Raw genomic sequence first — 11,625 nt, forward strand, 5'->3', positions numbered from 1 at the left:
AGTAATAACTGTAACAACTTCTTCCTCATTTGGAACTGCCCTAAGGTAAGCTCGATCCTTTTTCTTTCTTTATTTTCTTTTCTTTCATGTAGGTTGTAGGAATTTACTATTCAAAATTCTAAATAATGTATATTTTCACTATTCATGCATGGTTATTTATTTATTATTGGCTTTGTATTAATGTTTGTTTTATTTTGTAAAAAAGTGTTTGCATCTTTTTACGTCTGCATGTTTGTGTAAATGTTTTTTTTTTGAATGAATACAAATAATGAGTTAATGAATTTTTATTAAGTTAGCATTATATTTTGATTAAACTTGGATTTTAATGGTTAGACGACATGTCTTCTAGTTTTAGAGGTTGACATAGATTTTATACGATGCTTTTAACTGAACATGAGATTAATAGTAAGTCAAACAAGTTTTCTCAGAGTAGGAACTGATGTTGGTCGAGCATAATATTATGTTCAAGTCTTGTATTGTGGAAAAAAATAAAAAAAAAGCAAGAAATATAAATAAATAAAAGAAAAAAAAATCATGAAGTTAGATTTAGAGTTTGATGTGAAGTAAATAAATATCTATTAATAGTCAATGTCACGTGTAAAATGAATTTGAAGAACGAAAAGTATCTACCACTCTATTTGAGCTTATGCTTATCTAAGGACTATGTTGTCCGTCCATCCAAGCTAGTGTCCCGGCTGCAACGCAAACCCTTGATTAGATTCCAGTGCAAGTCAAAGCTACTAATTTTATTAATAAATATATTTTTAATAATAATCTCTTAAAAAGGAAAAAGAACAAAGGCGGAATAGAAAGTGACCTTTTTTCTCAAAAATCTCCTTGCAAATTTTTTCAATTCCATCTTCTCTCACAGAGAGTATCCTCTCTCTCTCTCTCTCTCGCTCTCTGTTTTTCTAGTCCAAGATAACAAAACAAGGATAGAAAAAGCAAAGAAGAAAAGAAAGGCGGCCTTCAAATAAAATCACCTTTGAGAGATTGGCGAAGAGAAAAGGAAAAAAAAGAGAAGAGAGATGTGTACGGCCTTACCTACTGCTATGAGGCTTTTGTTAACCACTTCTACTGTTACAGGTTTTCCCTCCAAATCCCTGAGAACAACAACAATCCCTAATTTGAACCAATCATGTCTTGCAAGAAGAAACAGCCTCTCTTTCTCTAAACCAACGGTACCCTCCTCTATCTCTCTCCCTCTCTCTCTCTATCTGTTTGCAATGTTCGTATTTTTTTTATTTTTATTTTTTGGTTTTATATGCAGTGGTTTTTTAAGTTGCAAAATTTATGATTCTTTGAGCTTTGATGAATTGGGTTTTTTGCTGTGCTGTGTGTCCACAAAAATGGTGCTCATTTGTGTGTGTTGGGGTTTGAGAGGTGGGTCTTGTTTGTTTCTTTTAGCTTTTACTCTCTCAAAACTTTGGAAGAGGACGTGTTGTTTGGTTACAGGTTTTGAGATGAAAGTATTAGATATTTGAATGAAAGATTTTTGAAGGTGAAGGTCTATAATGGTGTTCCGTTCCTAATATGTTTTCTGATGATTGTTTCCTGTTACATAAACTTCAATTGCATTCAAAATTTGTTCTGATTGACATTTAAAATCCGTGATTAACTAAATTTACTAGCTTTTTCCCGCTGTATTGCCCCCCCCTTTTTTGGGTGCTATTATAGCTGTTAATTTTATCTATTTATTTATTAGCGTAGGTCTGTATGATTCTATATAGGAAGAAGTTCCATTCAGTCTGCTTCTATAAGAAAACAGGAAAGTTGATAGCTTTGCATGTAATCACAAGTAGTAAACGGTAATATTCCCTGTAAGTGTTTGGGGAAGATCACTGGCTAATAATTGGGTAACCAAAAAGTATTTTTTCTTTGTATATGGTTTGCAGATCAAATTTTGGAATGCCTATGAAAAATATGTTTGATTTGATGTTGTATGTTAACGTAAATGCCTGTTCTTGAAAGTTTATAGGACATTGCATGTTGCATTGGTCTTTGCATCAAATACAGTGCTTATCTGATCATACTTCTAAATCTTGTGTGTCAGTTTTAGGTTCTTGGAAAGAAACTGTAAACACTGAACTGACAAGGTGTGGGGGGCACAGGGATAAATGAAGAACAAATATTCTTCTTTTAGGCCATGATATAAACATGTTAATTTTCACTACTTGCTTGACAACTAGGGTTTATAAAGTTTTTATAAGCTCTTGTAAATGTGTTTCATCTGTTAGAAAATCTGTTAGAAAATTAAATCTATCAAGGTAAAAGGAGAAGAGTGGAAACAATTATTTTGTTCTCCATGCTGTCTATCAGAAAAGTTAGATATCAAAGGATAGATGAAGAGTGGCTTTTTGAAGAGAAAACAAAAAAGAGCAAGAATCCTTAATTAATATCTGTGATTCCGGGGTTGACATGAAAGCTGCATAAAAATATCACTTTTATCACTCCTCCTTTGGGAATTAATTGGATTCATCTGGTTGAAATAGAGATTACAATTTATATTCCTTGTTTGCTGGATATGCACGGGGCCTATGAATAAAAGGACTTGTTATAGAAGGAAGCTTGCTTAATTTGCTTTAAAATTTGATTTTCCTCAAATGCATCAAATCTGAACCATCCTTGTTTGATTGAAAAGGGCAAGGAAGTTTTTTTGAAATATCAAACTTTCCCTAAAAATTATTCATATAAATGCTTCTTGGGGTTGTGGGCATGGCATGTGAGAAACAAGTGATTCAGGTTATTGAGCACCATCAACCTAGAATTTGATGGTAAGAAAAGATGCATGGTGTGGATAATTGAACCTGTATGTTTACTGTGGGCTATTGGGATGGAGAAAAATGGGATAATTTTTTAATTGACTGGAGGCTTTATTTCTATTTGTGAGATTAAAATCTCTTTCTGCTGATCTTTACCCCATGTTTTACCAGATTTTGTAGACTGTCTTGTATTTTTAGCATACCATTTTTAGGTAGCTTGTGAAATAACCCTATACTTGTTTTCTTTCATTTTAATAAATTTCCATTTATCAAAGGAAAAAATTTTGGGCCTACTAAAACCAATTATCATTCATTATTAAACTCGCATACACACTGATCTGCGACACCAGTCAAGTATGTGGCTTTAATTTTCTGCATGCAAGGCAACTCCCCTGATTTTCTATATATCACTTTCAAAAACCTTCTCTTTTTTCAGATTTATGATTTGTAAAATATGCTGCTTTTTACTGAGTTGAGTTGATATTATGTGAATTTATGTTTCTTTTGAGTGTGGTATGATTTTATGGGGGTGATCAAACAGACTCAAGCTTTATGTAAGCTTGCTAGGTCTTAAAATATATTCATTTTGAGGGGAAAAAAAAGAAAGAGATGATAATATTTGTTTCTAGTAGGCCACGTGAGCTTGCCACGTGATCAAGCAGACTACTCTAACGAAACATGCCTCAAAGCTCATGTGAGCTTGAGCTTGTCTGATCACCACTCTCTGTGTGCAGTTGGTTTTCACTAATGATTTACTACCAGGGAATCTGTTTTTATGTAATGGAAATAGTGGCTTTGTGGACATAAGAGGAATGATCAGGAAATGGATAGTTGGAAAGCTGATGAGGAGAACATCGAGTGCATGTTTGGTTCAAATGAAGATACTGGCAGCCAAATTCCAACACAAGCCCAAACTATTGTGGAAGGATCAGGGACAGTTGTGTTGTCAGAATTTAAACCTGTTCCTGATGTAGACTATCTACAGGTGTGTAATCTTTCCATTACAAACTTGTTCTTCAGTCAACATAATTTATTTTTGGCAGTTAATTGTTAAAATCAACCTTGTCATCTTCTTCAACAGTAATATCATTTCTCCACCACTGACATACTGGGTTTGACAATTGAGAAATTGTTTACTGATGCCTAATTTGGGATATCATGTGTTATAGTACTCAACTTTTTAAAAAATGCCCTTGCAAGTTAAAGGTTGGGACCACTAACAACCAAGAGGACCTGCATAATAAATTTTCCATGATGGACATAACAATGATTAAGTGATCATCTGCTGTCTGATATTAGGCATTTTATATAGATAGTTTTATTTTATTTTTTAATGTGATTCTTGGGGACAAATTTTAGATAGTAAAATTTCATCTCTCTTTGTATTGGTTGCAAGTTTTGCAAGCACCCCAGCATTTTTTTCTATTGTGCTATACCTTAGGGCCTCGGATATCTGTTTGAAAGGTTAAGTTTTATATGCATATACAATTGTTTGCAGGAGTTATTGGCCATCCAACAACAAGGACCAAGATCTATTGGGTTTTTTGGAACCCGGAACATGGGCTTCATGCATCAAGAACTTATTGAGATTCTCAGTTATGCTTTGGTTATAACAGTAAGATGCTATGGCATAAATCTCATTTATTTTATTTCTATTTGTCTCCTTGGAATACTCATTAAGCATTCTAGAAATTTACTTGATACCGGCCTCACTGTGGACCATGTAAGTAAATTCTTCTGAGATTCTCATCTTCCTGAAATGCAACATGATTTCTTTTCCTGCAGAAAAACCATATTTATACATCAGGTGCATCTGGGACTAATGCAGCTGTTATAAGGGGTGCTTTAAGAGCAGAAAAACCTGAACTACTTACAGTAATCTTGCCTCAAAGTTTGAAAAAACAACCACCTGAGAGCCAGGAGCTATTGGCAAAAGTAAGAAATTAGTTTTGATATTCATTCATGTAATATTCCCTCTGTTCTGACATTATTCAGCCTCGGGTGCATGCAGGGGTATTTTAATGATAGTTAAGTTTTAAATCTCAAAACATTGTGCAGCCAAACCCATACACATAATTATGTTATTGAATTCATGTTAAAAAGCATCTGAAATGTAACCTCAAAAATTTGATATGCTTTCAGACATCATTGAACTTGTAGTCTATTTAATTTGTTCACCTATTAGGTGACTTTTTGAGAGATTGTCATTGCTTACAGTAAATTAGATGGTAAAATTTCAGCCCACCTCTCTTTGAAAGTTTCTAAGTACATTTTGTGGATAGATTAGGGTTGAAGTTAGATGTTCAAAATATTCCCTTGATCCCAATCATTCAATTCTAAATCTTTTGCTATGAATTGTTTGGTTTGCAATCATCTGACTGAAAGTCAAAGTTCTTAAGGTACTGGCACTTTTTGGAGATATGGCTACCAAAAGAAGATTCCTATTTTACACAGAGCAATTAGCCTAAGTGCGAAATTTGTCTATAATTTTGGCCAATTCACTTTGGAAACTTTAGGCATCAAAGATAATACTATGTCATATTTGCAAACCAACTTTACTTTAGGGAGAGAGATCCTTATTGTTGGCTTATTAAACTTTTAATTTGTTGCTCTACTATAAAGTTCTTCACATACTGTGAATGGGACTGTACATCCATTTGGATGCTAGTTGCAGAAGAGTCTGCAATTTAACGAACCATGACTTCTTATGGAAATAACTGGGGCCTATGAATATGTTTATTATGAATCCCTGTTTATTTATTTATTAAAAAAAAACAGAACTTCAAAGGAATCCACCAAATTGAGTTAATAGGAAAAAATAATAATATCCATCGCTGATGGCAGCTGTTGGTGCTGTGGTAACTGGTTATGCTTTTTTTTTTATTTGCAGGTGCAGAATGTGATAGAGAAGCCTCACAATGACCATCTACCACTGATTGAAGCCAGCAGGTTTGTGCTAACATGTTATTTTCAGTTATTCTTCCAGTATTTTATTTTTTACATCATTTTCTTTTGAGAGGGTACTCTTACAGTAATGTAATAATTACCTATGAATCTGTCCCAGTTAATGATTTTTTTACCCTTAAAAATTATGCCAACCAACAAGGATAGCAAAATAAAGAATCCTGGATGATATCATATTTGTCGAAGGTGAAATGATAATGAAATGTTTCTCTGCTCTTTTAAATGATTTGATTAATAAACATGTTGCCTGTGAAAAGTATTGAATGATGAAAGCTTTGACCGTAAATAAAATGCAGAGTTGCTCAGCATTAAATGCTGAAAATTCTCTCTGCACGTGTAGACATACAATATTTGACAGATTAGCTGTGAGAAAGTATTTGCCTTGCTTTGCTTTTCATGCATGTTATTTCTACGTTTGTATATGGTTTTATTTAACAGCATGATCCCCAAGAATGGAAAATTAAGGTTTGTGTCGCAAATAGAACTGAAAGTTCTTTGGTTGAAAATTATGCAGTTCCCTGCTTTTAAGTCAAAATTTACTGCTTTAGAATTGAGACCTTTTTACTGAGAACTGTAATGGCATAACCATGTCAAGCAAACAAATTTACAAGGGGTTTGGATTTTGAACCAGTATCGTATGGAACTAATTTTGATTTGATGATTGATAAAGCCTCCACAACAATAACCAAGTATGCTGATTTTCTGGATCCACTTATGCAAAATAATACAACACAAATATTGAAATTGATGGACTGCCTTCTCAAGCCATTGGCAGTTGCATTCCAATAAATCGGCCTGACTTTTATTGTCTGTAAATTTTGCCAAGTTGTTTGATCTTACACGTGCAAAGCAAAGTAGATTCAACTGGTACAGGAGCTCAACTGAAATGCAAGCTTGACATGCAGTGTTTAAAATGTTTAGTCTAGTGAATGAGCATGGCTGTTGGTTTTAGTTTGCAAGTTCATTAATTGCTCAGTTGAGTTCTGCATTGGTGGGGAGTTCTATAGAGTGGTTGCAAAGTTGCTTAATGCTGAAGTTGGAAAATGACTGCATCTTCTATAATAAACGGAATTTATCTGATGGTTTTTAATGGTGAAATTGCAGGCTGTGTAATATGGACATTATTTCCCATGTACAACAAGTTATTTGCTTTGCCTTCCATGATAGCAGGTTGCTCATGGAAACTTGTCAAGAGGCCAAAAATCTCCGGAAAATTGTTACTCTCTTTTATCTGGACTGAAGCAATTTGTTCATTCTATACATTGTTTTGTAAAAGAGAGGTGGACGTCGCTTATTCTTTTTTGTTTTTTCTTCTTGTAAATGAGGCAATGAATTGGGAGAAATCAGTTGACTTTATGCTTATTGTAACAGTGATGGAGCCAATTTGCTCCACATAGTTGGATAGATACCGTAAAAGTTCTTATTCACCTGATTTTAGTAGAGGATATGGGACAAGAACTATGCCTTCCCATTGAATATGCCTCCATGCATCATGTTGTTTCTGTTTTGCCAACGGCAAGCATTTCAATCAATATTTTGTGATTGATCTTATTTTATTTCTTAATTGAATCACATTGTAATGAACCGAAAAGCATTTTCTACTCTTTCAATGGATTTAAAACGCACAGAAGTACATGTATGCATGCTACTTTCTCGTTTCCATTGAAGTGAAATAATACCAGTTGTCTTCATGCTCCCAGAGCAGGAGTAACGCCACTCTGGTTTTCTCGGTTCAGCAACTCTGATTCTTCACTATATAATCATAATTATTTTCTCCATTTCATACCATGACCTCACCATAGTTTTATATTGTTACAACTTCATAGTAGTCTGAAATATTTCTTAGAATGGCGTTTTAGATGTTTGTCCCAGTTCTCCCAACAAGCCCACCATTTCCTAAGCTAGGCGCTAGAAGACTCATCACGCGGAACCTCGGATTTCATTTATGTGAACGAGGTGGGTTCTGTATTTGGCTCGATTTCTTTAAATCTCCTTCAGCTTAAAAAGAAGAACCAAAACATTGCTGTTGTTTAAATAATTTTAATTTTTTTTGTGTTTTTTATATTATTTTAATATAATAATATTAAAAATAAAATTTTAAAAATAAAAAATATTATTACAATATATATATATATATATATTTTGTAAAAAAAACTAAATAACAACCACAGCCGTAACTAAACTCGCAAGCGCTACGATGACAGACAAACGGGTGGTAATTAAGCACAGCTGTAATCGTTGATGATGAGACTGCTTGTTAGACCTTGGATAAAGTAATGATCGGTGAGAAATCTTGCGTCCAGGCTTTTGTAGCAGATCAAACATCAAAATTCTGACAAAAACGTACAAAATAAAGCTGCTGCCACAAACATTCGGCGCATATATATATAATTGTTTATTTTGTAATCATATCTGTGCATTAAATGCTCCCTTCTATTGCAATCATGAGATTTTCTTCGACTTCCACCTCTCTGGTCGCCACTCCCGAACAAGTAACTCTTGAACACGACGTTGCCGCTCACTTGCGTGTTCGCCACCCGCCATTCTTCAAAGGTTGCACTAAAAAACCGGTCTTCACTCTCTGTAATCAATTGCTTCCATGTTTCCTACTGATGGAAACAGTACCAGCCTGAATCCAGAAGCACCTGAGTTCTTTCCTCATAGTTACCTTCAAAACGACATGGTTGCACATTCGCATAATGTTGTTAACTATAGTGACCAAGATCTCCCAAATTTCTCGTTTCTTCCTGCAATAAATCAAAACCCATCATCTTATTACTACTACCACTGCTACTCTACATCAGGGCCATCTTCTCATCCTTATCCTTACTATACTGACACCGATTATCAATATCCTAGCAATGCACAGTACTGCGTTACGTATGCTCACAACCATAACCTCTTGGTCTCTACAGTACTGACCAAGCCAAGCCCTATCATGGCAGTCTCTGAGGAAATGCAAGCCCAAGATGAGCCCAAAAAGGACATGCAACAGTTGGTGACTGCAAGGGTTAGCACAGGAAGTAAAAAGAGAGGAGAGTGTAGCAGATATGTTGGTTCTTTTAATGGGAGAGAAGGGAGGTATAGAGGGCACGAAAAAAAACATGCCAAGAAGGAATATTTGAGAGCCAAGTCTAGTGGAAGTAGTAGAAATCGCGAGAGTCAATATTCTTCCACCGGAAGGAACGTGAGATCTTGTGGTGGTGCCAATTCTAGGCAGAAGCATTCTGTGTTCCCTGTGCTGCCCGATGGCCAAGATACCACAGTTATGATCAGGAACATTCCCAACAGATACACGTAATTGGTTAACTTTCTGTCTCCTTGAATCTGTGTGTAGTGGGGTTTCTTCATTAGCTACACTCTGTTAGATTTTTATCAAGCATGCAGTATCGTATCAGTACTAATCCGGTTCGAAATTAGACCAAAGTTGCCTCCCTTTATTTTTCTGAATTGTTTTTTCTAGTTTCTCATATTATATGTCTACAAAATCGCTCCTAACAGTTCCACTTGTTTTCTCGCAGCCGTGAAATGTTAATGGAATTCCTTGACAGACATTGCATGATGGAGAATGAAAAGGCAAAGAAGCATCAAAATTCTGACTCTGCCAAGGAGGCAATTGTGTCAGCTTTCGATTTCCTGTATCTGCCTATTGACTTCGAGTACGTTTCATTTATGTTTTTGATCTTGAATTTCCAATTGCTTTTGCCCATCAGAAACATTTATTGCTGGGTTTAATTGAGAGTTCTTATACATATTTATTCACAAAAGCGAAACTTTATTGGCTCTACACAAACTAAAACAACATCCATCACTTTTAATTGATGCTGGATTTGTGGTGGGATGCAGGAGAGAGGCCAACAAAGGCTATGCTTTTGTTAACTTCACAGATGCAAGAGCTGCGTGGAAGTTTTACCTTTCCGCCAACCATCAAGCATGGGATGTATTCCAGTCCAGCAAGATACGTGAGATAGCCTGTGCTAGGCTCCAGGTACGGTAATCATGAGAGTATTTTTCTTGAGAGGCAGCACTCATAAGACTCTCTTGATTATTTCTCTTATCTAAACAGTATGGGGTTTGATTTGAAAATGTGATCTCAGGGAAAGGAGCAGCTAGTGAGGCATTTTGAGAAGTCAACTTTTGAATGCGACTCTGACGAGTATTTACCAGTAAGTTTCAGCCCAGCCAGAGATGGTTCAAGGGCAGTGGTGGAGCAAAGGGCAGTGGGTAGACGTATTAGTAACAAAATCTAGCTATGCGGCCTAGCTATTAGATATGGTGACCAGGACGTGACAAGAACAAGATTGTGTGCTTTTGTCATTGTCATTTTGTGCCCATCAATATCAGGCCTATGTAGCTACTTTGGCTACTGTAATAGTTCAGTTTCAGTTTCTTGTTTAATACTTGCTAATTACTACCAGTTCTGTTCGGGTTTGTAAGTTTGGTCTCTACTAGATGATGGATTGATTTTGAAAAATAACATAGAGAGAATAACGTAGGTTTAAAAAAATATTTGGAAAATATCATAATTTGAATATAATAATGTTTTTCAGTATCAATTATGTTAAATTGAGAATAGTAATTGTGGCACTGGTGTAGTGATGTTTCTTTCCTTTTTAAAATAATTAAATTTATTAAAAGTCAATTTAAAATTTCAAAATTGAAGGAAAAAATGAAAAGAAAAAATAAATCACGAGAGAGATATTGGGAATATGTTTTTGATACATTTCATACCGTTAAAAAAAATTGATAATATGATTTTAATTATATGTTGGAAGACTAATGAAAATTTAAATTGATTTTCATATCTGTCAATTAATTTGGTTTATAAATGATTTTTAAACAATTACTATTTTTAAAAGTGGCATGTTTAAGCTGGGTTATTTTTCAAATGTTTTTCTACTTTTATTAAACTGTGTTAGAAATGATGCATGCAATTGTGGAGGATGCTAGTCTGGAGACCCGAGAGAGGGTGGACCTGGGCACATGGTTCCGAAGATTATGGAAGGACATGCGTGAGATCCACCTTCCAAATGAGTGGATGTGATTTAATTGATAATAAGAAGGTGTTTCAAAGTTTAATTGTTCTTTAAAATGTTTTTTTTAAATATATTAAAATAATATATATTTTTATTGTTTAAAAATTATTTTTAACACCAACATATTAAAATGATAAAAAAATTAAAAATTAATTCTAAGCAAAAAAATTAAATTTAAAAAAAATATGATTTCAACCATGTTTCTAAACATAACTTAAAACTGATAAGATTGGTTTGAATAAATTGTTACGTTTCTGTTGCTAATAAGTTTGTACTATGTAGGAGGACTTTTTCCTTGTTAGACTATTTCCTCATGCACGTTACCACTTTCTGTTAGTGTAGTTAGTGGGCTGTTTTTTATTGGCTTTCTGTTACTGTTGTAAGGCTATATAATAGCCAAAGCTTTTTATCAATAGGACTGTCATTCTTCCAGTTTACTTGAATACATTGCAATATTGTTGTCTTTTTCTCAACAAACTGGTATCAGAGCCCCCACCAGGATTGAGAAAAATAAAAGCCACAGCTTTTGAGTGACTTTCAAACACAGAGAGATAGAGAGAGGACGATGACTTCTGAAGGCAATTTTGTGCAACCTTCCATTCCACGTTTTGATAGTCATTATAACCATTGGAGCATGCTCATGGAAAATTTCCTTTGAAGCAAGGAATATTGGAGTTTGATTGAAACTGGTTATGAAGAACCAGCACACGGAGGAGCAACCATTATCAGAAGGACGATAGCAAGAGTCAGATGCAGTAAAACTTAAAGATCTCAAAGCAAAAAACTATCTTTTCCAAGCAATTGATAGGAGTATCCTAGAGACCATTTTGGACAAAGACACCTCCAAGAAGATCTGGGATTCC

At 34.7% G+C, this 11,625-nt stretch overlaps 2 protein-coding genes across 3 annotated transcripts; both read left to right on the top strand.

Moving 5' to 3' along the window:
• Positions 1 to 828: 828 nt before the first annotated feature.
• On the top strand, positions 829 to 7,277 carry LOC133670001 (uncharacterized). 2 transcript variants are annotated; one of them, XM_062090381.1, is made up of 6 exons: positions 829 to 1,181; positions 3,571 to 3,747; positions 4,261 to 4,377; positions 4,548 to 4,697; positions 5,653 to 5,711; positions 6,831 to 7,277. In XM_062090381.1, the coding sequence occupies exons 1-6, from the start codon at positions 1,029 to 1,031 to the stop codon at positions 6,964 to 6,966; spliced, it is 792 nt and encodes a 263-aa protein (XP_061946365.1). In that variant the 5' UTR covers positions 829 to 1,028; the 3' UTR covers positions 6,967 to 7,277. The 2 variants fall into 2 exon arrangements, with proteins under 2 accessions (XP_061946365.1, XP_061946364.1); XM_062090380.1 differs by having other exon boundaries at positions 835 to 1,181; positions 3,553 to 3,747.
• Positions 7,278 to 8,325: 1,048 nt separating this feature from the next.
• LOC133669923 (protein terminal ear1-like) lies at positions 8,326 to 10,096 on the top strand. The gene is made up of 3 exons (XM_062090254.1): positions 8,326 to 9,023; positions 9,573 to 9,714; positions 9,824 to 10,096. Exons 1-3 carry the CDS (start codon positions 8,326 to 8,328, stop codon positions 9,974 to 9,976), a joined length of 993 nt encoding a protein of 330 aa, XP_061946238.1. The 3' UTR covers positions 9,977 to 10,096.
• Positions 10,097 to 11,625: the final 1,529 nt, after the last annotated feature.

This window comes from Populus nigra, chromosome 12 (assembly GCF_951802175.1).
Source record: "Populus nigra chromosome 12, ddPopNigr1.1, whole genome shotgun sequence".
Classification (NCBI taxonomy): Eukaryota; Viridiplantae; Streptophyta; class Magnoliopsida; order Malpighiales; family Salicaceae; genus Populus; species Populus nigra.